Source organism: Solea solea, chromosome 5 (genome assembly GCF_958295425.1).
Source record: "Solea solea chromosome 5, fSolSol10.1, whole genome shotgun sequence".
Lineage (NCBI taxonomy): Eukaryota > Metazoa > Chordata > Actinopteri > Pleuronectiformes > Soleidae > Solea > Solea solea.
In genome coordinates, this window is record NC_081138.1 from 20,210,995 (window position 1) to 20,237,541 (window position 26,547).

Here is a 26,547-nt window from a genome sequence, read left to right on the forward strand (position 1 = left end):
GACTAGAGTTCTTCTCTACTAATCTACTAAAAGAGGATTCTCCTGAGAAGTCATTTATTCTACTAACTTCATACCACGGTGCGTGTTTGTGTTCTAATGTTGCTGGTCAAGGTCACCGCTGAAATTTTGCTTTGACTCTGAGGTGGGCGCCTGGAATGAAGACAGACATCGCGTGTTTTGAAATGTTAATTGTGATAAAGTATCTCAAACTGACTTGGAGAATCTTGTTTTTAATTTGAAAAGTAAATCAACAGACTGAAGCTAACCGCATATTCTGCCCCCCTTTCTTTTTTATAAGACCTAGACTGCAGCATAACTTACAACAGTCCAAGGAAAGGTTTTCTCAGGGTCGTGGAGTGGCCTTCACAACCTCATCCGTCTGCTTCTCCTTGAGCTCGCAGGAATCTTACTGTCCCAAGGCACAGATTACCGTCATTCCCGGATGTCTGGGTGTTACCCACTGACTCATAAAACCTCTCCTCTCCTCGCCTGTAGTTATTAAAGAAATAGTTAAAGACAAACTCGTCTATCCTCTGCCTTGAGCTCGTCATGAATACCCACATAACCCGAAGCAAAAACACTACACGGTGAATGTAGAAAAGATGTGTTTCTGACTATCATTCGTTCATCCTTCCTTTCTCTGCCCTCTAGCATGTACGCCTTCTCAGCATTCGACAACCAGCAGCTACAATATCTTTGGGACTGGAAACAGCACAATCTCACCATCAAAACAGGAAAGCTGTTCTTCAGAGCCAACCCAAAGCTCTGCATGTCTGAGATCCGCAGCATGTGGGAAAAGACGGGCACCCAGGGCCACTTTGATGAGAGCGATTTCCGAAACAACGGAGACCGAGCCAGCTGTAAGGGTCAAATGAGCTTCAGTGTTAGAACCCACAAAAGTATCTAAATGCCTATATCTAGTACATGTGGAGGAGATACAGTAGTTTAATCACAGCTAGTAAAAGCCTCGAGCCTGATCTTGTTCTGCACCATGTGTCTGTATTTACTGCATTACTCTGTCAACAAGACTAATTCCTGCACATTTTAATAGAAACATATTGAAGTACTTTGATGTTCACTCTGCTCTGCTTTCCTGCCAGGTGAAAGTACTATCCTTAGGTTTAAGTCCAACAGCACCAGCAACACAAGGATCAAACTGACCTGGCAACGGTACCGGCCGCCCGACTATAGAGACCTCATCAGTTTTATTGTTTACTACAAGGAGGCGTAAGTATTTCACAGTAGCCCCAACCATTGCTTTACTATAATTAACAATAGATAAAAAAGACTATTACCAGTTTCTATCCACACAAATTCTTTGGAGCCATCCAACTGTTGCAGGAGACATTTAAATGGCCTCTCGTCTCGTCAAACCTCAAATAAAATGATGTGGCCGGAAATAGAGCTAACACTGTAAAGGGTTTGTTTACATCCGTTTTAAATGATTAATGGATGGATTGAATAACTGCAATAAACACAAATGGCCAAAAGGTTTGTAATTAACATGACGTCCTTCTTATTAATAGATTATGAACTGTTTGTTCTCCTTCCAGACCATACCAGAACATCACAGAGTTCGAGGGGCAGGATGGTTGTGGCTCCAACAGCTGGAACATGGTGGACGTGGAGCTGAGACCAGACAAGGACTCTGACCCCGGAGTTTTACTGTCCGCCCTGAAGCCCTGGACGCAGTACGCCATCTTCGTCAAAGCTATCACACTGATGGTGGAAGACAAACATATGCCAAGTGCCAAGAGCAAGGTGGTCTACATCCGGACCAGCCCCTCGGGTAAACATTCTAATCTCACAAGACAAAGGATGCAGTCTGTAGGCTGAGAACCGAACTATATGAGCCTTTAATGGACATGAGATTTCACTTGTTAAACTGTATTATTAACATACTGTCTGACAGGTAATATTCTGTTTACGTTCCATGTGGCACTGGAATTAAGTAACATTTCTGGTTTTGATCCTGGTGCACTGTAAGGGGATGTAGCTGAGAAGACTTTTGACTAAACACAGCTGGAATTCAAAGAGATGGACAAAATGTATTTACTAAAACTGTAATACAATTAAATGAAATGCAAGACGTCTTTAAACAAATCCAGCTGCAGTGGAAAGACCCAGCAGTTCTGTGATGTCAGATGTGACATCTGCACGGGTAGAATCTGCAACCCACCCTGAAGGAGAGGGGTTTCATAGAGGCTGTTGGAAATAATCAGGTTTATCAAAGGGCCATATGTGATGATACTGAGTTCAGACTATTCTCTCTCTTTCTCTCTCAGCGCCCTCCATGCCTCAGGATGTGCGAGCATATTCTAACTCCTCAACGCAGCTGGTAGTGCGTTGGTCTCCCCCTGTCTCACCAAATGGAAACCAGACATACTACCTGGTCAGATGGCAGCAACAAGCTGAAGACAGAGAGCTGTACCAGCACAACTACTGCTCCAAAGGTAAACACACACACACCCACATACATTATGGCTGTGCCATATCTCCTTACGGGAACAGAGCTAAGAGGAACAGGTTAGAGATGTTTTCAAGGATCCCAGTAAATGTAATCACTTCTGCCAACGCATGTGCACTTTACCAACAAACAAATGCTGCTGTTGCCACCTTGTGGTAATAGATGCACTTCTAATGAAGTAGTCATCAGACCAGAGGAAAACTAATAGTAAATAGAAATGTAAAAAATCCTCTCATTACTTAGGCCGAAACTTGACCCGTTTGTCTGAAAAAGAGGCTCTGCCTCATTAGGAACCAGTGTTGGTCTCCATGAGAGCTGGTCTCGGCAAGCTCAGGGTTTATGCCTGAAAAGGCCCTCAAGAGTAACAAATACAAGCGCACACACACTCTTAAACACCCAACTTTACCGCCAGCTGTTAATCTTGTACTGATAATGAAACCCATCCTCCTCCTCTCCCCTGTAGAGCTGAAGATCCCCATAAGGATTGCTGCTATCGGTGTGGGAGATCAGGAAGATGACACCAAGCCTATGAAGCCAGATACTGAGGGGGCAGATAAAGGTCCGTGTTGCCCCTGCCCCAAGTCAGTGGAGGACCTGGAGGCAGAAGCTGCTGATGCCTCCTACCGAAAAGTCTTTGAAAATTTCCTGCACAACTCAATCTTTACACCACGGTAAGCGACAAATTGTCATCAGCTTATTGTTCATACTGTGTAGGTATGCACTGACCACGATACTGTTCATCCTTAGAGCTGTAATAGCAGAGTCACTAGAAAAGCAGCTGAAGCACCTGCTCTCACTGATCTGCAGTGTTTTGGTCAAAGCTACCCGTGAAGGAACAGAATTAGCACAAGCTATAAACAGAGCTCAGATGAGTCTTTTATTTATTTATTTATTTTGGGTCATTGTACAATAAAGCATGTGTTTTTAAAAAAAAAAAAAAAGAAAAAAAGAAGAGGAGGGAGTAGGTCCAATTTATCTCTAGGTCTTTTTGCCGCTGTAGGACTCTGTGCTTTGTTGTACAATCAGACACCTGCATCAAATTTACATGCACACACACAGGGTTCAGACCAGTTGATGTTATTTAGTTTCCTGTTGCCTGTTTTGCAGATGCAGATGTTCTCAGTTCCACTGAGAAAATAGTGGTCAACACATTGCGTTTCATTTCCCCCCCTTAGCCTCTGCAGTGTGTGTGATTGAACATGTGTGTCACTTTCTGAATTGGTAATGTGATTGTTTTTTTTTTAATTTGATAGAACTGTGAGAAACTATTGGAGATAGAAAACATGATTTATGTATGAATCATTTATTTTTTCAGTCACTCTGAAAGTAAAATATTTTTGGAAAAGATGGAAATGCTTCATATTTGACTGTAGATGAAAGAAATTGTCCACATGGCAAAACTTTTTTTTTGTGAGGTTATACAAAAACTCCTCTTCCCTTAAAACAAATGAAATTGAATGCATATGCCTGAGGAGCAGCTTGGTAAGATGCTGTTGCACTCTGGTCAAATGTTATAGCAGTGGCTGTGGTATGTCACATGTTGGCTTACACTGAATGTTGCTTGTGAAAGTTCAAAACAATTTGGCTGTTCTTTTCATTTATTGCCTACCACGTTTCATCCCATCTTGGGAAATTACTGCCACATGACAACGAAAGCAGGTCACTCACACGCTGGAAGCTGAATGAGAAAAGTTTTCCGATAACTCTGGCATCTACATGAAAGACTAAAAGACTAATGAACAAATGATACTTCTTTGTCATCATCTGCCGCTCTGCAAAAAGCTCTCGGCTTGCCTTGCGTCTTTTTGTAATGTTAAATTTTCATTTACTGTTTACTTGGTTTCAGTCGATTAAACGATTAAAGTACTTAAGTCATTGTCGACGTTTGGAGAGTACAATGAATAGCTCTAAGTTTGATGTTTTTAGTGAACCCTGCCATTTACTTTGTCTCACTTCCAGGCCACCAGATCGCCGCCGTAGAGATGTCTTTGCCATCGCCAACGCCACTCACTCCCGGCACAACCGTCTGCACACCAACAGTACCACTGTGCCTCCTCTCCAAGCCACTGGTAACAACAGCAGCACCACCGCTTACGTAGAGCCAGCAGACAGGGAGTACAAGTTCAAGGAGAAATCTGTGACAGAGCGCGAGTTGCAGATCTCTGGCCTGCAGCCATTCACGGTTTACCGCATTGACATTCACGCCTGCAATGGACAGGTTCAACGTTGCAGTGCGGCAGAGTTCGTCTTCTCCAGAACCAAGCCTGCAGGTTAGAAAAGAAGTGTACCTCAAATCCTTTCCGACATATGATCTCAATGTTTAGTCTCTTTGGTAACCTATTTTCCTGTGTTCTACAGAAAAGGCCGACGACATACCGGGCCCGGTGACCTGGGAGGGCCATGAGGACTGGGTGTTTCTGCGCTGGCCCGAACCCACTCACCCCAACGGACTCATCCTTATGTACGAGATCAAGTTTAAACTAGCCACTGAGGTAAGATGACTTAACAAGGATTAAGGAAAGTGAACGTAAAATTTTACTTACATATTTTTTGACTTCAAATAAAATCTATATCCTTTTCATACATGACTTCGCAGACACATCTTTACACACATCTTCATTTGTCCAAACAAACATAGAAGTAAGATATCCGGTATCCAAGAGCTAAAATAAGATACATATAGTATAGAAACCTTTTCAGGTGGGCCATAATTTAATTGACTAATATCGCCTCCTTGAGGGCAAAAGGTGGAGCAGGTTGGAGAGTCGCGGAGTGAGGGAAGAGGGCTGAATAAGATTGGACACAGAACAGATTCACTCAATAAATAAGAGTGAAACATTAGAATTATAGTCATCGACCAAAACTATCTGTTATTTAAGTGTCAACTGGTTACGTAATGCCATATTATACAATCATCTGGCCCAGTGACGATTGATGAATCTTATTATTTATGAGTAATGAAGTAGATTAGGTTTTTCACTGTAATTACAGTGAATATTTACAGCACTGTAAAGATTCGTCTTTGGATCACAGCAACTTTTTCCATAATAAGCTTTCTCTTATTTGTCTGTGTGTGTGTGTTTGTGTGTGTGTGTGTCAGACTGAAAAACACGAGTGCGTGTCTGGTCAGATGTATCAAGCCCAGCGTGGTGTTCGGCTTTCCAACCTCAGCCCGGGAAACTACTCTGTGAGAGTGAGAGCCACGTCACTGGCTGGCAACGGCTCCTGGACACAGACTGTGGATCTTTATGTGGCTGAACGTAAGACTCACATTCTCACTCATCATCGTCACTCCTCTCTGTCTGTTCACAGTATTTTGCAGGGGGGGGGGGGTTCTAATAATAAATAAAAGATGCTAATTATAACAATCGCAGTAATCCAAAAATGTTTTGACCCAACAGGATATGAAAACGCCCTCTATGCTATGATCTTTGTTCCCGTCGCCATCATCCTCTTCATCTGCCTTTTCATCACAATGCTGGTGGTCTTCAACAAGAAAAGGTGTGTGATTCTGTGGATTGTAGGAATTGTGTATCAGAAAAATATAATACGGGTATAAATATTAGTTTACTTAACCTGAGTCACCAAGCTAAACTAAATCAAACCAGCACAACAGATAACTAGAGACTTATAGAGGATTTTTATTTATTTATAAAAATCTACCAAAAATTTACCAAGAATAATTTAAACATCAAATGAGGGGACACTCAATTTTCTTTGATACTGACCATAAACAAAGACCCCAGAATAACACATCAGGCAAAACACGTGAAAACACAATCATACAAAACTTAAAAACACAATCATGCAATTTCCAATAAGTCAATAAATGAATAAAAATCATATCCATGTGAAATAAAACACAACATCAAGTAATACAAACTGGCGAATTACTGTAGGTAGCTGTAATGATCTGTTCAGGAATAATCTCTGCAAATGTTTTAATCTTGAGTCTGCTGTAATCCCTGTATGCTTTGAAAGTGACATGGTTCAATGTTGTATTTTGTCAATATTCTTTGGAAACTGTGGCAAGTGTGCGGGCAATGTTTGTGTGTGCGTGCATTTGTACATAGAGGTGTGTAGTATAAGGGTGTGTGTGTGTGTGTGTGTGTTTGTGAACGCTTTTTCTTTTGTTTTGGAGCAGGAACAGTGACCGTCTTGGGAATGGAGTCCTGTATGCCTCTGTCAACCCAGAGTACTTCAGTGCTGCAGAAAGTGGGTGAAATAGTATTGTGTTGTCAGGAACTGAATTGAACAAAGTTTTTTTTCTCTGTATAAAGACCTCATTTGACATATGGATATTTTCATTCTGTGCAGTGTATGTACCAGATGAATGGGAGGTGGCGCGGGAGAAGATCTGCCTCAGCCGCGAGCTTGGCCAGGGCTCGTTCGGCATGGTGTACGAGGGCCTGGCAAAGGGCGTGGTCAAGGACGAGCCGGAGACGAGGGTCGCCATCAAGACTGTCAACGAGTCGGCCAGCATGAGGGAGAGGATAGAGTTTCTCAACGAAGCGTCCGTCATGAAAGAGTTTAACTGTCACCATGTGGTACGTAAACACAGACAAATGCACACATTCTGTCTTAATTACTTGTTCACTGGATGTTCCTTTCAGTTTTTAGTCAAATTAGACTTTTCAATGGTTATGATTACCAGAATATGTTTTGAAGTCACATCAGAATTATGGAAAGTAAAACCATGGTCAGGTTCTGTTCTAGGAGACAAGGTTGTGCGTTCATTCTTCTTATCTCATGGCGTTGTGCTGCATTTATTGCAGGTCCGTCTCCTGGGAGTGGTTTCTCAGGGCCAGCCCACCTTGGTCATCATGGAGCTGATGACGCGAGGCGACCTGAAGAGTTACCTACGCTCCCTCCGACCCAAAGAGGTATTGTCTGATTTAATATCTGCATTTGTTTTTTTCCAACCAAGTCATCAAACATGTGTAGAAACAAATGGTGTTGATCAGCCTCCCTTTTGCGGGTAATGGTTTATAATAGGGATGGTGTTGCACAGCATTTTATTATAGTGAGTTAATGAAAATTATTTCTCTGCTGATGTTAAAGCTTTGCTTTGTGACTGGTTAAATGAAAATGTTGTTTTCATAATCGATTAATCTGTCGATTATTTTCTCGGTTGAGTACTTGTTTGTTCCCTAACATGTCAATCAGAGTTTACCAAACCTTGAAATTATGATGTTCTCGAATGTCTTGTTTTTTATTTTATGATAAAATGATTCAGTTTGAAGGATTTATTTGCGATATGGAGCAAAGAAACCAGAGAATATTAACACTTAAGAAGCTGAAAAATCAGAAAGCTTGTATTTATTATTGAAAAAGAGACGCAAACCAATTATCAAAGTTGGCAATTAATTTAGTAATTGATGAATATTGGGTTCGCCTTGTGCTATAAAGGGAATAAGCTGTGTTTCTCCTTGGATTTTCAAGCTGTGATAGACTTATGCCTGTTTCTAGGACTTCAGGTCATTTGATGACTCGCTTAAAACTTGATAAATGGAGTCGTCTAACATATAGAGGAATTCCAGGGGTAAAAAAATGGAATAATAAGAGGCCTCCATGAATTTGCTGAGTGAAGCTGCAGTGCAGGGTAGTTCTATCATAGCCGCAGAAGTTTGAGATTCTTTAGAAAGTATGAGACAGCAATTCCAACTAGAACATGTGCATTTCCCCAGAAAATGCAGATGGGAATACTGAGTCATCTTGTGGTGTGTGTTTCTGTCTCTCTGTGTTATAATAGTCTGGAAAATTTAGTAGGTGATCATGAGTATGGATGATAATGGTTACAGAAAAAAAATAAAAAATGTGTACCAACTATGAAAATAGTCTGAAATTTTCCCTCAGCTCAGATTTCTGAAATTCTTACTCCGCATTCTCAACTCTAATATAAACACAAATGGTTAATATCATAATAATCATCAAGACCTTGTGTTTTTTTGGAAATACTTACACTTATGTCCTGTCTGTCTGTCTGTCTGTCTGTCTGTCTCTCTCCAGCAACAGTGGTCGAGCCTGTCTCTCCCTCCGCTGAAGAAGATGCTTCAGATGGCAGGACAGATCGCTGATGGCATGGCGTACCTCAACGCCAACAAGTTTGTCCACAGAGATCTAGCAGCCAGGAACTGCATGGTGGCTGAGGACTTTGCTGTTAAAATAGGAGGTAAATCACCACAGGGAGGTCAGAGTTCACTGCCACCTACAAAATTGGAGCGGCAGAGCAACCCTTATCCATGCAAAATGAAACATCTATGAGTTGCATTGTAGTTTTGTCAAGTTCTGCTCCACCAAATAGAATGCACTAACTAGGTTCAAGCGTCACTGGAACCTGACTTTTCACTAAATTATCATGATCGAGGCACAAAAACCATCACATGAATATAATCTACACAGGTAGACAAAACTTAAACGTATGTATGGTCCTGAATTAGATCGGTACAAGAGAGTTGTCTTCCGGTCGTAATGTCGGGGGCTCAGTCCCAGTCTACGTGCTGTTGTTCATCTGGGCAACACACTCGACCACAAGCTCCTCCCAATAAAAACAGGAGGTAAAGCGCTCTGTGTGGTCATCAAGACTAGAAAGGCACAATAAATATGGAGACCATTTACTTCATGTCATATGTGTCTCATAAAAACTGATCAATTTCAAATGTTTGAACTCTTATACATTGAAATATTGAACTTAAATTACTTTAAGTGTGTGGCATTTTACAGGTTTATTATAGCAGCACAGATTATGCTTACACAAAGGATAGGTTCAGACTGCAGCCCCGTCACTTAAAATTGTTCAATTGAAAAAAAATTGTCTATTGTTAAAGTAATCAAATTAGATTTTTAATACCAGACATGACCAACCTACCTGCAAGGGTCAAGGTAGTTGGTGCAGCAGAAAAAAATAGAGGTGCATCATCAATAAAAACTCCAAGGACCGATGTACAGATATGGCATAAGACAATTTTAACTGCTTTGGGCAGCCAGAGCATTCAGTCTGAGGCCACGTCACTTTGCTCACTCAATAGCAGACTCCATCTCAGTGACCCCCTTTCACATCTCGATTCAGGTGAAACTGGGTCAGAGGGCTGAGCGATCTGCATTGTTCAACTTAACGAGCCACTACACAGGTTTTTCAGCCTTCAGAGGCTAAATGCCTGGATTTTCCCACCAGATAGTCAGAACTGAAGAAGCCTCTTGGATGAGGGGTGACGTGTCTTCAGTCTCCTGTAGCTAACAACAGAAGATGACATTGTCAGTGCTTGACTTCTCTTTGTGTGTGTGTATTCGTAGATTTCGGCATGACCAGAGATATCTATGAGACGGATTACTACCGCAAAGGTGGTAAGGGTTTGCTCCCTGTGCGCTGGATGTCACCAGAGTCTCTGAAAGATGGAGTCTTCACCACTAACTCTGATGTTTGGTAAGCAGCAAACCTGCAAACGGACATGGGGACTTAATTGTCTGTGTTTACTGCTTTCAGAAAATGTCTTTTGATGATAATTGTGGTAATGAAAGACACACTTGTTTACCCCCCCCCCACCACCCTCGTTTCCTCTCCATAGGTCGTTCGGGGTTGTACTGTGGGAGATTGCCACTCTGTCAGAGCAGCCCTACCAGGGTCTGTCCAATGAGCAGGTTCTGCGCTTTGTCATGGAGGGCGGGCTGCTGGACAAACCTCAGAACTGTCCTGACATGCTGTAAGAGAACCCCCCCCCCCACACACACACACACACAAATCTGCAAATTAGCACCTTTTGCTGCTTTACTGGTTAAACAGTCAATCCCTTCTATTTATTCTCACAGCTATTGAAACAATTCTAGTGATCCAATCCACAGCTGTTTGTCACTGTAGGCTCTTTTGTCTTCTGCGATGTGTTTGCACTTAATCTGAAAAAGGGCCGAGCATGAACCCTCATCAAAGGAGTAGTGAATGTGGAAAATGAACTTGGCCACCGACCACAAAACACTGACGCTCGTGGAGTCATGAGGAGAACAAATGTGAAGCCGCAAGGGGTTTTTGCTGTGAGAATGATGATGGCGGCTTATTTTCCGAATCTTTATTTGTAACTGGTGAGAGGGAGAGTGCTGTTTATGTGTGCGCAATCAAGTTAATATCAAGTGATTCTGTTTATAAGGTGGTCTGCTTTATTTTAGTTCCCAAGCACTTTGTGACAGCTGCGATATACATGTAGCTCCAGTGCCTCACATTGGCGTCACAACCCCTTTGCCACCCAAGCTCCAGGTTGATTACACAGTACACACGGACCTAAAGTCGGCAGTTACAGCGGCATTACAGCGCCGCCGTATGTCACTCTGTGACACATTGTTAAGTTGAAGTCGCTGTGGTAGCACAAGTCCGTCCGTCTGTGTGATGAGTGACAAGATAAACAAATGGTGCAGTTTATACACACTGTTGTCAAATAGTTTGTGTCCCTTTTCAGTACTTACTGCCATTACCTGTGAAAGAAAGACATTTCCTCTTATGCAGGGAGAGAATGTATTCTCTGTGTGTTAGTGCAACTTTCTTTTGTCTCAATTCTACCCCTTTGAATAATCTTATAACAGTATGTGGCCATTGTGGGTGATGGAGGACTGCTACAGATACTGTACGTGTATATCAATATACGGTATAAGTCTAATAGCGGGCAGAGTTTAGTGACAGTTCTTTCCAGGTAACCCGTCTTAGTCCTTAGCTGTACATAGTGAACCAGTCCTTTCTCGTCGGGAAACGTCTTTGTTACATTCACCATAGGTCAGGAACCATGTGGAGCACTGGGATCCATAATGACCACTGTATCACCTACAGCAGAACTCCTTTGTCACACTGACTGACTGACCTGACCTTTGTGTGGTTTGTGTGTAGGTTCGAGCTGATGCGAATGTGCTGGCAGTACAATCCTAAGATGCGTCCCTCTTTCGTGGAGATCATCAGCAGCCTAAAGGACGAACTTGAACCATCTTTTAAAGAGGTTAGTTTCTTCTACAGCGCTGATCACAAGCCAGCCGAAAATCCACAGGTCCACTTGGAGAAAATGGACAACATGGACGAGGTTCCCCTGGACCCCCCTGCTTCCACACAGCCACAGCCACCCCCCACCCCCCAACAGACCCCACCCTCACCGAGCTCAGAGGTTCCACCTGCCCCCTCACTAAGCCCCGCCTCCCCTTCCTTTCCCTGTACGTCGGCGGCTGCTGCCATGGACAAGCAAGCGTCCACCCAGCAGGCGGCCAACGGGCTGTCGGGTCCAAGTCTTGCAGCGGGATCGGGGGTCGGGACAAGTGCGGGCGTTGCAATGCGTCCGTCTTTGGAAGAACTGCCACCGTATGCACACATGAACGGAGGGCGCAAAAATGAACGTGCCATGCCCCTCCCGCAGTCGTCTGCCTGCTGATAGGACAGAGACACCCACCAGACTGCAAACCCTGCCTCCTGCTGCTCAACAGAGGCCGATGTCACAGTGGGGCATATCTCTCTTTGGTTTTTTTTTTGTCGTTTTTTAGATAAAATGCTACCGTCTACCAGCTGGGTGTGGCTACTCGTGAGGAGCAAAGACTCACGGGAAGGCGGAGAAAGAAATGGTTATTTCATGCTCTGCTGTAACTCCACACACTTTTTTTTTCATATTATTTAACTTTTGGTTTCTACCAGCTGGCTGTCAGGTATGACACTGCCCTTGCTGCTGAGTGAAGGAAAGGAAAAAGTGATGTAAAAAAAAATAATTGGGAGAAATCTCAGTATCTCTCTCTCTCTCTCTCTCTCTCTGTTAATAGCTGAACGTATTTTATAAATTGTTGTTTGCTACTTTTTTATATGCATTTCCAAATGGGAAAAGGCCTTTATAAATGACTGGCATTTTGATGGCTTTTGGGCGGGCATTATGGTGAAGCATATCAAATGAAAAAGAGGTCAGTGTCTCCCTCAGTCATCTTGTTGCTCTGCAGGCTGGGTGTCCACGTAATGCCAGGTCAACAGCCAGTCTGCTTAAAATGAACAACCAGAGGGAGATAGGTCAAATCTGCCAAACTCGTTGCCAAAATTTGATCTGTTTTTACACGGTTCTGACGTCCCTCTACAGTTCCGCATCACTCCTGTGTTGCTATTAAATATTGTACAGCTCCTGTATTCTATCAGATTGATATCGTAGACCTTGGTTAGATCGGCGTGTCTGAGATCGAGCCACATCTTGTCACAGTGCTGTTTATTTACAGTTTAACTGCCAAATCCAATCAGCAAAGAAGCAAAAAAATAAATAAAAAAGGAAAAAAAAGATGAAGACTGCAAAGGGAAATGTATAAAAAATGGGGGGGGGGGGGAACAACTCTAGATTTATGTCTCGGTTGGGTTGTGCTCAATGCTCCGAGGCATCCTTGCTACATACCAAGTTTTTTTGGACTAGTTAGTCAACGTTACATTAACACCATCTCAACATGGGCAGAGCATTTATGTACACACCAGTAATTTGTGTCACTTTTTTAACTTTTATATGGTTGGAGACATTTATTGTGTACAGAAAGAGGCTGCTATTCTTTATTTCTCTTGTGGTTGTAATATAGTTAATATCTATATATATAAAAAGAGAACTCCTTCAGGTTGGATCTACGAACGTTTCCACTACAATCCTTTTTTTTTTTTCATATATACATATATATATATATATATACATATATATATATATCTGACCTAGTTTCATTTCTGTTTGACAATTCACCTTGTGTTTTCAAAAGCGCTGCAATGGTTACGTCCCCTTCTGTCTGACTAGAGGACAGGAAGTAGTGCCAGTGACCATCAGTGTTCTCCCAGGACACGTTAAGACCTCGGTCCTCTAAAGGTTTGGACTGGACCAGCTCTACCCATCATCGTACTCAGAGGTCAAACATCAACTGCTGAGTCCCACCTAAATCTCAGGTCTAAGAGAAAAGTTAAATCCTTCTTTCTTTCTTTTTTTTTCCGTTGCTGTCACACCCAGAGACGCGCTGTCTGGTGTTTGTCTGATTCTATGTCCCTCCAATGCTGTTATTGCATCTTTCCTGCTCGAGTAATTAGACAAGAGCAGTCCTAATATCATTTAAAAATGGGCTTGCACTTATCATATGGAGACTCAATAGTGACAAAATGCAGTCAAATGTTATCAGATCATTGTTAAAAAAGCTTACACATTTAAGTCAACACACCTGTTAGCAGAGTTTGCGAGCTAATGCTATTTGAAGCATTTGAATTATATAGTAGTCTCGTCACGTGAGCGCCAAGAAAACAGGATACCATAAATAATTGAATTTGTGTCGACAAGACAAAAAAGGGAAAACTAAAGTCATTAAAAATAAAATGAGCAAGTAAAAGTAGAAGAGTAAAATGAATAAAACATTTTAGAAATGTATTCAACTCTCCACTGTATTTTCCTTTTACTAATGAGCGGAGTTTGACGAATCTGGTAGCATTTTAGTTAGATTTTTGTCAGTTTCGCGTCTCCATATATTGGTGCTATGTAGCGTCACTGGTTTCAGGATACAAAGTAAAATAGAACTTATTTAATGGTGTGAACAATAGTATTTTTCTGAAGGCAAGTGTTTGGATAATTTCACTTAAATCAATGTCTCTTGAATCAAGGGTGCTGCTGGAAAAAAACTCCCTTATATATCTTTTTTTCACCGCGTTTGTTATAGATCGCTGAAATTTAAGTTGGTTTGAGAAATAAGTGGAATTGTCTCGCGGCACTGAGAATATTTTTTACAACGCTTTCAGAAAAATAGAATTTGACACTAGATACCATGAACAAATGCTGATGAGCTCCTCCTCCTCCTCCTGGATCTGTTTATTTTCCTACAAAACTGAATCCACCTTCAAAAGGACACCTTTGCACGGTACCAACTGTAACTGTATAATCAGAGAGGAAGGACCACATGGAACAGGTTATAAAGGCTCATCCAAACTTTATTTGGATTCCCAGCCCAGATGTTTCTTGGTTATTTCTTGTGTTACTTTTCATGTGAAGTGTAAATCACTGTACAAATTCCCCACAAGTTTTGTTTTTTCCGTCTGATACTTTCGCGTTCTTGTGCTTTTTTTTAGGGGAACGTTTTCTTAATACTCCCTCAACCATTCATCTACCTCAGTTTTTCTTTCATTTTGTCTTGTTTTTGCTTCTTCAATCTATTCACATGTACAGAAAAGCATCTCTGTCGTCTGTCTGTAACGATATATGGTCAAATTCAGACCACAAACCAAACCATTCTGTCCGTGCGTTCCGTGCTATTATTCAGGCCCTGAACAGATAACAACAACAGCAGCTGCTAATGATATGAGAAAGATTTCACCGCAATGAGGATTTTGGGTTTTCTCGGATACTCTGCTTTCGGACGAGTTGTTGGCGCACGTTTCTCCGTGTTATTAAGACCTCCTGACCGCTTACCCTTCCCTTTCTCCACGGCCTCCCTCTCCTCTTCACCCTGCTCCGTGTTCAGACCTTCAGCTTGAAGTCTATCCCTTTGTTTGTTTCTCCCGTGCATTGCCATTTCATTACCGCATGCGTCTTCTGTTCTGTTTCTGTTTTGTTTTTTTCTCGAAGGACACCCCCGAAAAACCCCAGATGGTAAAATTATTCTATTCTGTTCTGTTTTTTCCTCTTTTAACCATCTTCATGAAAGATGTTCCTATCCCAGGTAGCTGTGAAGTGAGATATGGACAACACTTTATTTTGTATGGCAATCTGAAATAATATAATGTGACATAAATATAGCGATAAATAACTCGTACTAAACCTGTAAGGCTATTTGGTTTTTTTCGTCACACAAATTAAATATAAATATTTATTATATAATTTTCCAGCTACCATTTTGTTTGGATCGGGAAACGGTGTCATTTGAGAACAAAACTTCACATCCAAAACTATTATGGGATTTCTGCTGGGGGGGGGGGGGCATTGTCTGTTTGCATTTCACAAAAGAATGGATGACTAAGACATTAGTCTGCATTGTCACACACTCGAATGGGCTTAAATCCTTCCAGAGAGCAGTCTGTTTCTTGTTTTTAATGAGTGTGGTACCAGTGAGACAAATGTCTGTCGTACGAGATGTGTTTGACCTGTTCTTGTTGCTATAGAAACAACTCTGGTGACTGTGGATCAAATTAAAATGTTTGTTTCTTTCCTTCATGTCTGTTGACAGAATACTCTTGAGGGGTTTATTTTACTGCCATTACAGGAATTTGGTACTGCTGCTTGTGCTTAGACCTGTTGCCATGGTGATTGTAAACCCATTACTGTTCCCTCTTTTTTTTTTTTTTCCCTTTGTTCCTTTTTTTTTGAGTCTTCTTCCCACCCTCACAAGGCAGTTTTGTAATTTCAGGCTGGGAGTCTCAGTGATGTGGGTACTGATGTGGACAGAGTCCTCTGGCCCACTCTGACCACAGCACACCACTCACTGCAGGGTTCTGGTGCCAGATTGGACTGATGTGATGAGGTCAGAATGGGTATTTCACAGTTTGTGGTCTGATTTTTACCTCTTATTTACCACTGGATTACCTCACGGAGCAGACGTAAAAAAATAGAACAAATTTCTTTGTTTTCCATTACATGATGGCCAATTTGTTACTCAGATTTTGACGTGTATAAATTATTATTCATCGCTTTCCAACTCGTGTTTTAAATTAAATGATCTGTTATGGTAAGGTTTCATTTTTGGTTTTCTTTTGTACATGCTGTTGTAAGAATATTTCCTGATATCTATATATTCTGAGTACTCGGACAATGGCTGAAGGGAAAGAGAATGTCTGTTTCTCTTGTTCTTTTTTCTACACAAGATTTAAGATGAATAAAAATGTATGCAAACTGTTTTGCTGCTCCTTTTTCCACACCACTTGCTACTTGAGGGCAAAATGTGCATGCTTCATATTCAGCTCAGCTGGTAATATTTGTGCAATGCTGTCAGATAGCAGGACTTACTGTGCAGTAGAGGCGCTGCTCCACATTTGCATATTGTAGAGCTGACAAGTTCTCAAACGAACTTTAAAGGTCCAGTGTGTTACGCTGCGAATATACACTTCTAATCGCATGTCTGAATGTCAAGAAAAGTTGAGTGCAATTACTGCAAAATGAGGGATTGAGTGAAGGAAACATATCCAAAATCAGGTTACATCACAAAAATGAAAAGATCGCCGTATGAACTCGGAGATGTCACCTTGTATTACGACATGTTCTGAATCGGCTGTGTGGTACTTGCTGTTAGTAGGTTGCTATAGTGACGGGCACCTCATGAGATACAGAGCAGGTCCATTAAATAAATACACAGAGAGCACCGTTAACGCACCTTCCAAATCTACTCATTGTGAAGCAAAGAGCGTCGTCTGTATTGCTCAAATGTCTTCACCGTGAGTGTCGCAAGGCCTGGCTGAAGAACCTGATCGAGGCTTTTGTGAAAATACAGAGTCCAAAGTGGCTGAGAAATGGTTGTTTTAAAAGTGGGGACGTAAGTGTTTTTGCATCACTGACACTTGACAGAGGAGGAGAAGACGGTTTATATTGCGCTCAGTGGAGAAGATGGATGGTACATCTCTCACTCAAAGAGTCACACATTTTGGTTGTCACATTGTATGAAATAAGACTAAAGCCATGGATGGAGAGTGATATTTGTGAACGGAAGAGCAAGTTGATTAGAATATTTACTTTACTTTACTATTTACTCTAGCTCTGTACCTTCCACACAGTACAAACCAATGTCAAATCCTGGAATAATCTGGAAAATTCCATTCACTTTTAACTGTAATGTCACTTGTTCTCAACATTTTGAAGTTTGAACCAGTAAATAGTTGAAAATTCAAGGATCTGAAATGTGTTTCAATTTATTTGATTATTTTCCAAATGTATTTTTGCTAATATACCAAAATTCTGGCGGGATTATGTCTAAACTGAGCCGAACATTTTGAAGTTTGAACAAGGTTTCTACATTTACGTCTTTGGAACTAATAAGAACCTGAAAATGTGTGTCTTTAAAGGTCTTTAAATGTGTTTTCAATCAATATTAATAGGGAAATACAAGCAAAAGTTTTGAATGAAGCTTCTACATTGAGGTATGGAACCAGGTAGTAGCTGAAAATGTGTGTTTAAGTATTTCCAAAAGTATCTAGCTAATATACCAAACTTCTGAAGAGACTGGATAATGTCCAAATTGAGTGGAACATTTTCAAGGATTAATTATTATTTCATTATTGTGATTCCAACGTGCAGACATGAAAGAACAACATTTGGAACTCAAGGCCCGGAGAAACACAATAGAATAAAGAGAATAATAGACACAAAGCGAAAGGGAATAATAATAAAAAAAATCTAAAATAGACACTTCACTAGCACAATAGCAATATTTTTGAAGTTCAAATGAAGTTGTTTACGTCTGTGGAACTAGGAAGAATTTTCCAATTAATTTAAATAAGGAATAATGTGTAAATTAGAAAAAAGAGCAATAATTTGGCTAAAGGTTTTGAAGTTTTAATTAAGTTTCTACGTGGAACTAGTGAACGGACACATAACGGCGAAATAAGAGGTATAAGTAGAAACAAACGGCCGCCGCAGAACAACATAGTGGGAGAAATATTTAAAAAAAATTACACACAAATAAGAGTTGTGGCACAAAATGCGTACATTTGCTATTGTGACAGCAGGTGGCAGCAAAACGACAACTGGCGCATCCGGTCCTTAGTGTCCTTAAAACGAGACGAAGAAGAAGAAGCTGGTCGACGTCACACGTTGTTTACGACCGGCAGTCAAACAACCCTTTACCTCCATAGCTTTATGTGTTTACATACTTAAAGTTACATCATAGTTACAGCAGTATCACTGAGCGTATGTGGGAACCAAAATGAAATAAAAACAGCCATGTTCTCTTCAGGTAAATACCGACTGTCTTGTCATTGAACGTAGGGTACTTGTGGCAGAAACTTAGCTAGCATGCTAACGGTGCTTAGAATGGCAGTGGCATCGGGCTTCAGCAGCACTTTCCTCCATCTCCCATTGACATCGAGTGGAAAAAAGGACCGTTAGAATGCGGATGCTCTTTCTGAGAAGGTGTCTCCCTTCTGAACACATTCTGTAGATTTGTCAGTCAAGCTCACACAAACCGAACTGCAGTCAGTACCTGGGATTAGCGATAGGAGGAAAACATGTCTTCGCAATTTTGTGACCGCTATCACGATTGTGAGAGCAATATGTATTGGATTTAAAAACATGTACCATATGAGATATCCGTCCTCTACTGCGTTATCCTCATCATGAGGGTCGCTGGATACATGAGATTTGTGTTGGCTGCTTATGAACGTAGATCTATTAATTGGGATTAATAAACATGAAAGATGTATAATGACACAAAAGTGAGAACTTATTTGAACTGATTCCAAGATGAATTTACATTTTTTTACATTTGAATGGCATGGGACAGAGAACAGTAGCAAAACATGAATATTAAAAGTTGTTTTTAAAACGCAGAACATAAGACCTTCTGTAAATATCTGACACAATATCCTAAGGTTGCAGTCTTTGCACTATGCTAATTGAATTGAATTCAATTCAGTCAGTGCCACTTTTTGATTGTAATTGTGCTCCTGTTTATCTTTCAGTAATGCCATAGAAGAAGGAGACATTACTGAGTCTCCTCCACCAAGGAGGAAAAGTCTCCACAAAAATGGCAACTGAACTTCATGAGACGATATTCATGGCTAAGCAGGAGCGCCACAAAAACCTGTTTTTAAACTACAGAAACCTGAATATTTTCCCTGTGGAGTTGCTAAAAGATGAAGGTCTGCAGTTTCTGGAAAGACTCTACATGAAGAGGAATTCACTCACTACACTGGTAAATCCACATAGCCTATACTGGATTAACTTTGTCAGTGATGTTGTTTATTGTATATAGTCTTGTGTTAACAAAAATAGCAGTGCATACTTTATTATTGTTTCTCAAATGACTTTTTATTATTTTTATTGGCACATGCAGCAGTGGGCAGGCAGTTTGACAAAATACATTTCTGTTACTAATTGTTCCTGTCTGTCTCTCTCTCTCTCTCTCTCTCTCTCTCTCTCTCTCTCTCTCTCTCTCTCTCTCTCTCAGCCTGACAATCTTGCTCAGAAGCTCCCAAATCTAATTGAACTGTGAGTACTCAGCTAAACTGGGATTTCTTTTTTTTTTTAACAATTAATCATTGTATTTGTTTTTACCATTTCATTACTTGACAGCAAATAATAAACAAACAAAAGCACACTAAGACTTAGTGTGTCTTGCAGTTGACACACTTCTTGCAGTTGACACAATTCTGATCTTTTGCTTACACCATGAAGGTGTAAGCAGGAAAAAAAAGCAACATATTGGAATTGGGCATCAAGACCTGCAATGTAAAGGAAGCCTATGTGTAATTCGTATGTGCTGTAATCCTTTTTAACTCTGACAGGCATGTGAATTAATGCGTAACATTGAAAGCTTAACCTCATTGACATGAATATATTGGTCAACAGTGTCCTGTGACAATACAAATACTTTGGTCTACTCAAAGAGTGATTTTTCTTTCTCCTTTCAAGGTATTTGCACTCAAACAACATAGTCATTATTCCTGAAGGTAAGCACTCCGTTATGACATGAAAAAATGCCACTCTTGAACTCATGTCTTTCTTTTCTTATACAAGAGTTTGTGAAGGCATACACATTTAGGGTGCTGGGCAGGACTGACAAAAGGATCAAAAGTAGAACATGTCCGTCCACACACTAGTTGTTGATCCCAAAAAGGCTTGTTTTTTAGGGAGCAACAACTGGTCTTTGGCCAATTTCTGTTTTTTAACTCTTGTTATACCACATGGTTTTCTTCTAACATCAATCCAGTTTCTTTCATTCTAGTTTGTCTTGATGACTTTATCAGAAACAGTAATGAAATGTCTGTGTATGATTCTTATGCCTGCATATGCTTCCCATTTTAAACAAAATGCTCAGGCTACTGAAATAGTTTAAAACACACTGATTTGTGACATTTTAAAGAATCAACCCAATGATTATGTGTTGATGATGTGGTTTGATTCCAGCCATTGGAAACCTGGCCAGGCTTCAATCGTTAGACCTGAGCAATAACGCCCTCCAGTTCCTCTGTCCAGAGATTGGCCGACTGAGGTCACTGCGGCACCTGAGACTGTCCAACAACCAGCTTAAATGTCTTCCTCCAGGTAATTCAAGTTTACTTCATAACTATTTAAATATACAGTATAACAGTCAGTTTGTATAATTAAAAACATTAAGACAACAACATGACATATTAAATATTTGAAGGTCCACTGCTATAAAAAAAATGATATTACTAATTTAATGAAAGGTAAAAGAAAATATACCAACATAAATGGACAATGTCTTTGTGCATTTATGCACCAAACTGCTTCACTCGCTAAATAACAGATTCAGTCAGTTTGTGTGGTACAAAGTCCACACAAACTGTGTGTGAATGTGAATGTTTTGCAAACTGGACATTGACTTGTAATTTTCTGAGGTTAGAATACTGACTGTAGTTTGTAGACTTGTATCTTGTTTGCCAGCAGAGGGCGACAGAGACCCATAAGAAATGAAAAGCCTTGACAGAAACAGTTATTAAGAGAACATACTGTCCACACTGCGTGTGATGCAAATAAAGGAGGGGAAATGAAAGGATCTTAATTACCATCATACAATTGAAATTGCACAATGAAATTACGAGGACTGATGGAGGGTTGATCAGCGCTGCTGCGACTGAGCACTACCGCCACAATGCATCAACCTGACAGAATGTGTCTAACATTCATACATGACTGAATCCACCAAAGCTTAATGCTAATATCCAGATACGTCTTTGAATGGCTTATTTTTCAATTAGTTCATTTTTTTTAAATTTGGTACCACAATATGGCTAAATAAAGGACACATTAAAAAAAATAAAATTACAATTCTCTTTCCTATTACAATGTTTCAGTCACAGTATATTTGTAAATAAATAAAAATCACTGGAGAAAAGTTGTGCAAATGTAAAACATTGTCCATCTACTCAGAGATTCAGTTGTTACTTATTTTCATACAGATGGTTGTTCAATGTGCATTTTCTCATGATCCTTAGAAATGTTTAGTTTCAATTTTAAGCATTGAAATGTGCTAAGTTACATGTATAAACCTCACAACAACTGTCTGGTTTCATTTCTTTGACTTGTCTGCAGCCAAAATCAACAACACTGATATGCCCACACATTTCAGCCTGATTATCTGATCTCTGTTCCAGACTGTTGAGAGATGTTGTGTCACATGAATGTGACATGAAACATTGAAATAACAAAGGGTTTAGTCAATCTAAACTGTTTTAATAAAATGATTCAGTAAAGACAAAAGAGAAAAGACTGACTCGGACCATCTCTCTCATGTTTGCCTGATGGTATCAGAGATTGGTGATCTACAGGAGCTGGAGACTCTGGACGTGTCGATGAACCAGCTGATGTCTCTGCCGTATCGACTTCATCGCTGTCTGTCCCTGCAGAATCTGACAGCGGACCACAACCTGCTGAGCCACGTCCCCCGTCAGCTCTGCTGGCTCCACCGCCTCAACCAGCTCTCCATGGCGGCCAACCAGCTGACCTTTCTACCGCTCGGTCCGCATAGCACCCGATTTATTTGTGTGTTGTCATAGTGATTTACATGTGGGGAGCAAGGCGATGTTAACATACTTGTTTTTCAGATCTGGGCAGGTCACGAGAGCTGCAGTTTGTGTTTGTGGACAACAACGTGAACCTAAAAGGCCTCCCCTCCTACTTGTATAACAAGGTCATCGGCTGCAGCGGGTAATAAAGCTAACCTCGTTACCTGAAGCTGAGCTCAACTCAGGTTGATATGAATTAGTATGAAGTAGTTTAGCCATATATTGATTTAATGGTTGAACTTAATTGCAGAAAAGTAAAGAAACATTCACTTGCCACTTTGTTAGGTACACAGGACACTGAATAAAGTGTCAGGAGACATGGCACCTGGTGTGGTCTAGGTCCCTTATAGATAATGAAGGGCAGTCTTAACACTTCAGCATACCAGACATTTTGGACAATGCTGTGCTTCCAACAGTTTCTATTCCAACACAATTGTGCCCCAGTGCACAAAGGACTATAAAGATGCAGTTAGATGAATTTGGTGTGGAAGAACCTGACTCGCCCGCACCGAGCCCTGACCTCAACCCCATCAAGTACGTTTGGGATGAACTGGAATTGAGATAGCGAGCCAGGGCTTCTTGTCCAACATCAGTGGCTGACAGATGCTCTACAGAATAAATGGGCACAAATTCCCATAGAAAGACAAAAAATCTTGAGGAAAATCTCCCATGAAGTGTTGAAGCTCTTTCAGCCACAAAACAGGGAGGAACTCCATGTAAAATCCTGTGTACGTATTTGAATAGGTTATTACAGTCCCTGTTGGTGTAATGGTCAGGCATCCAAAAACGTTTGTCCATATAGTGTATATTATGATACCATTTTGTTCTATAAACCCGAAAGATATTCTTGCATGAAAACCTAAGTAGATTGGCGGTTTCTTAAACACTCAGACCAGTCAGCCATGTCAAGTCTTGGCTGTCTACATGCCTAAATGCACTGAGTTACGATTGACTGTTAAGGTATTTGCTTTAACAAGCCGTTGAACAGGTGTACCAAATAAAGTGGCCGGTCAGCTTATGGTAGGAGCTCTTGATGAAATGTAGTTAATATCATTTTGTACACCATAATAAAAACTGTTGTTGGACTGTGTTGTTTTGTGCAGGTGTGGTGTGTCGTCACGTGTGTTGGAGAGCGACAGGGGCGAGGCACTGAGTCAGGCTCTGGTCGGGTTGCCACCTGAAGTGAAAGTGGTCGGCTCAGAGGCGGACAGCGTGGTTCCACTGGAGGAGCTTGCCATGAGGACTCTGCACCGCATCTACCACCACTGCCCCACAGGTAAGCTGTGACGGTACACTGCTGTGTATGAAGCATTTACACACACAGTAGTCTCTCTACTGTGTTTTACATACATTTCCTGTGTTGTGTTTAGACCTGAATCTGCTGCCTCCCATCACCCTCCCGAAGAGTCTGCTGGACCTGCTGCAGTTCCCGCTGGGCCACTGTCATCGCTGCAGCCAAGCCATGTTCACCACCATGTACCCCAAACTCTTCCCCCTCCGTGACACCGCCCTGGCAGGAGTGCACCGCAGGTCAGAACTAACACACCACCTTTGCCTCCGAATTTTGCACATGAAATCTGCTCAACTCCACAAAACTGTTCACCTCTCACTCTGTGTCCTGTCTCGTCTCCTCTTTAGGACGACTGTAAGTTTTGTGGCCTATTGCTGCTCCAGTCACTGCCTCCGGACTTTTGACCTCCAGGGCTGACGCCTCTTTCTGCTTTCGCCCTGAGAACATTGTTTTCCATGGTGGCAGATAGCGATTTATCATTTGTGTGGATCTCGAAGGTTTGTGCGGCAACAGTGCTGGAGCTCTGCGTTTGCTTAACAATACCGAGAATCACAGAGATATATTGTCTGTGGTTGTTTGGCTCAGAGGATGGACACAGGGTTTGTTCAGCAACGTTTGCTGACAAAAACCCAAACCCTACATGGTTCCTCTGTCAGGAGTCAAACCAACTTGGACAATTGTATCCCTGTGTGTGCATTCATGAGTCAACATAATAACTGCTATTAAAAAGTTAGGAGTTTTAGACTTAAAGTAAGTACAAACCCCTTCTCGCTAGTAGGCGCTTTTTAACGAACAAGCATTGTTAAAACATTAGTGAAATCACTACGTTTTCACGTGGAGGTATTAACACTTGTGATGTGAATGCAATTCATTTTACTGATTACTGAAGACCGTTTGAAGGGTTATAACTAAAACGCGCGTCTATGTAATGTGTGTCATTTGCAGCAGCAGCAGAGAAGAACACTAACAGAAGCCACATGTCTTTGAGCAGGATACACGAGTCTCACAGGACGTCACATACATGTCAACATGATATACTCAATGAGTCATTGTTGTGAGTTTATTTCTGAAATCTTGAAGCTTAAGTAACTGAGCCGAGGATTATGTATAAGAATTGTATCTGCTTGCATTGTCTTTTAAAACAGGTGTCCAAAATGAACGGTTTTTGTTTTTAATTTCCATTATCAGAATTAAACATCTGCCGGGACCCCTGTCATTGTCCAAAGAATTTGTTTGTTTGTTTGTTTGTTCACTTCAGAGGCACTGTGTGCTTCTCTTGTAGGACGGACGCTTGCGTGTTAATGTTCATTACTGTGTTGTACAGTCGTAAGTTATGATTGTGTTGCATTCCACAGTAAATGTTGACTGATGTGTGACTCTCTGTGCACGTGTACCTTTTTATACTCCTCAGACACGTTGTCACGGCTTTTGCAAGTTGCAGCTGCGGTGAGCGGGGATCGCTGGGAAAGCAGGTGATTGTTGAGTTTCATCCACAGGATATTAAAATACAGAGACACACTCCTCTCATACGTGACACATAACCTGCAGCTATCTCTTCATCTCTAAAACTCTGCCAATATTGAGTAATTTAATTGCTTTTTTTATGTGACTCTCAGGCTCTTTCACTTGTTGTTTCTGTTTGTTATGTTTCTTTGCACTAAGGCAGATTTTGACAGTGCTACCAAGTAGGTGTAGTGAATTACTTTCTTTTCAAAGCCTCCAGTCAAGCTGCAGATTAGCAAATGTCAAATTCTCACATTGTCAAGTCATTTCACACAATGCTTCACACAAACAACTCTGCATTTCTCTGTATAGCAATGTTTAGGTCCTGTTACCCAATGTCTTTTGGGCACGTGCACACAGGAAATGATTTGTTTTATGTCGAGACAGACTGGTTGGAGTATGACTGAAAACACAAATGAGTGCCCACAAAAAGTTTCAGAAGTGAATTACACTGCTCAAAAATGCTTCTTGGACACAGCATATAAATCATTTTACATCATTGCTATCAAAGACAACCTAAGGCAGAGGCAGAATAGTAGCATCAATAATGACAAAAATGACCAAAAATGATGCACTGCAGCTTAAAAATTTGAATTTCCAACCTGGTGGCATACACAAGCTTCCAATACACCGCACTTGAAATAGATTAATATGAGTTTGAGCACAACCCCGTCCATCACCTGAAACTGCTCTAAAGAAAGCGGACCACTTGAAATATGTATGTAAGTGATAATGGAGGGTGGAGCAGAAAGCAGAGCGGCACGATCGATGGCATGTTCGGACAAGTGCGGGCCCGTGATGCTGCTTCGGCTTTCTGCCCTCACTCTGGGAATATCACATCTCTGCTGACTGCACACATGAACCGACACACAAGCATGGCGATCATTTGACACAGTCTGTGGACACACACACACACACACACACACATACACTCACAAAATGGTTGAGGAGGTCATACAAGCACATCTTCACCCAGAATGAGGACAGGAAAGAGGCACATTGGCTTTATCTTATATTAAACATATTGTTAAGCAGAAAGCAAACAGATATGAATACACCATGTCACCCTGTGACTCCAGGAAAAACTGCATATAAAAAATATACCGCACACACGAAGGGGAACAATATAGCAAGTGATAAATGCAAAACTAAGGAATATTCTCCCTCCCTTTGTCATAAAATACCATACCACAAAACCATATAATCTCAAGCTTATTCCCATGCTTAACAGTTGCTCTGATTTGAATCTACAGTATATCATGAGATAGCATGTGGCATTTAAACACATCATGTGTACTGAAGTGTTTGTGGTTTTGCTTTTGATCACCCATTTTGATCTCATCGTCCATTTTGTGCAAAATTGTGATGCTTGAGAATTTTCATTCCCACATTGACACCCTACATACAATGTGGTTTTCACTGCAGGGTTGAAGTCAAGTCACCAAAATGTAAATCTTTAATCCCTAGTGGTTATGTTTAAATCAGAGAGTCACCAAAGAAGAGGCAAACTGAGCTCTCCATCAAATGATGCCAAGCCATTGAGAGTGAATGTCACGTAAAATACCATGTACCAGCATCTTGTCTTGCATCAACAGTTCAGGTTGGGCATCATCC

At 41.1% G+C, this 26,547-nt stretch overlaps 2 protein-coding genes across 2 annotated transcripts in view; both read left to right on the forward strand.

Moving 5' to 3' along the window:
• igf1rb (insulin-like growth factor 1b receptor) overlaps positions 1-16,297 on the forward strand; it is a 41,362-nt gene extending 25,065 nt beyond the window's left edge. The window contains exons 6-21 of the mRNA XM_058628737.1: positions 652-860; positions 1,101-1,227; positions 1,554-1,789; positions 2,286-2,453; positions 2,931-3,138; positions 4,427-4,737; positions 4,826-4,959; positions 5,568-5,727; positions 5,869-5,968; positions 6,612-6,682; positions 6,785-7,014; positions 7,243-7,350; positions 8,477-8,639; positions 9,761-9,890; positions 10,033-10,167; positions 11,334-16,297. Coding sequence (XP_058484720.1) covers positions 652-860; positions 1,101-1,227; positions 1,554-1,789; positions 2,286-2,453; positions 2,931-3,138; positions 4,427-4,737; positions 4,826-4,959; positions 5,568-5,727; positions 5,869-5,968; positions 6,612-6,682; positions 6,785-7,014; positions 7,243-7,350; positions 8,477-8,639; positions 9,761-9,890; positions 10,033-10,167; positions 11,334-11,862 — 3,019 coding nt within the window. The 3' untranslated portion in view covers positions 11,863-16,297. The remainder of the gene's footprint in view (positions 1-651; positions 861-1,100; positions 1,228-1,553; positions 1,790-2,285; positions 2,454-2,930; positions 3,139-4,426; positions 4,738-4,825; positions 4,960-5,567; positions 5,728-5,868; positions 5,969-6,611; positions 6,683-6,784; positions 7,015-7,242; positions 7,351-8,476; positions 8,640-9,760; positions 9,891-10,032; positions 10,168-11,333) is intronic.
• A 1,886-nt stretch (positions 16,298-18,183) lies between these two features.
• Positions 18,184-24,806, forward strand: lrrc28 (leucine rich repeat containing 28). Its single transcript, XM_058628564.1, has 10 exons — positions 18,184-18,346; positions 19,071-19,303; positions 19,559-19,599; positions 20,023-20,060; positions 20,518-20,655; positions 21,886-22,092; positions 22,179-22,281; positions 23,243-23,415; positions 23,510-23,669; positions 23,778-24,806. Exons 2-10 carry the CDS (start codon positions 19,136-19,138, stop codon positions 23,845-23,847), a joined length of 1,098 nt encoding a protein of 365 aa, XP_058484547.1. The 5' UTR covers positions 18,184-18,346; positions 19,071-19,135; the 3' UTR covers positions 23,848-24,806.
• The last annotated feature ends 1,741 nt before the right edge of the window (positions 24,807-26,547 follow it).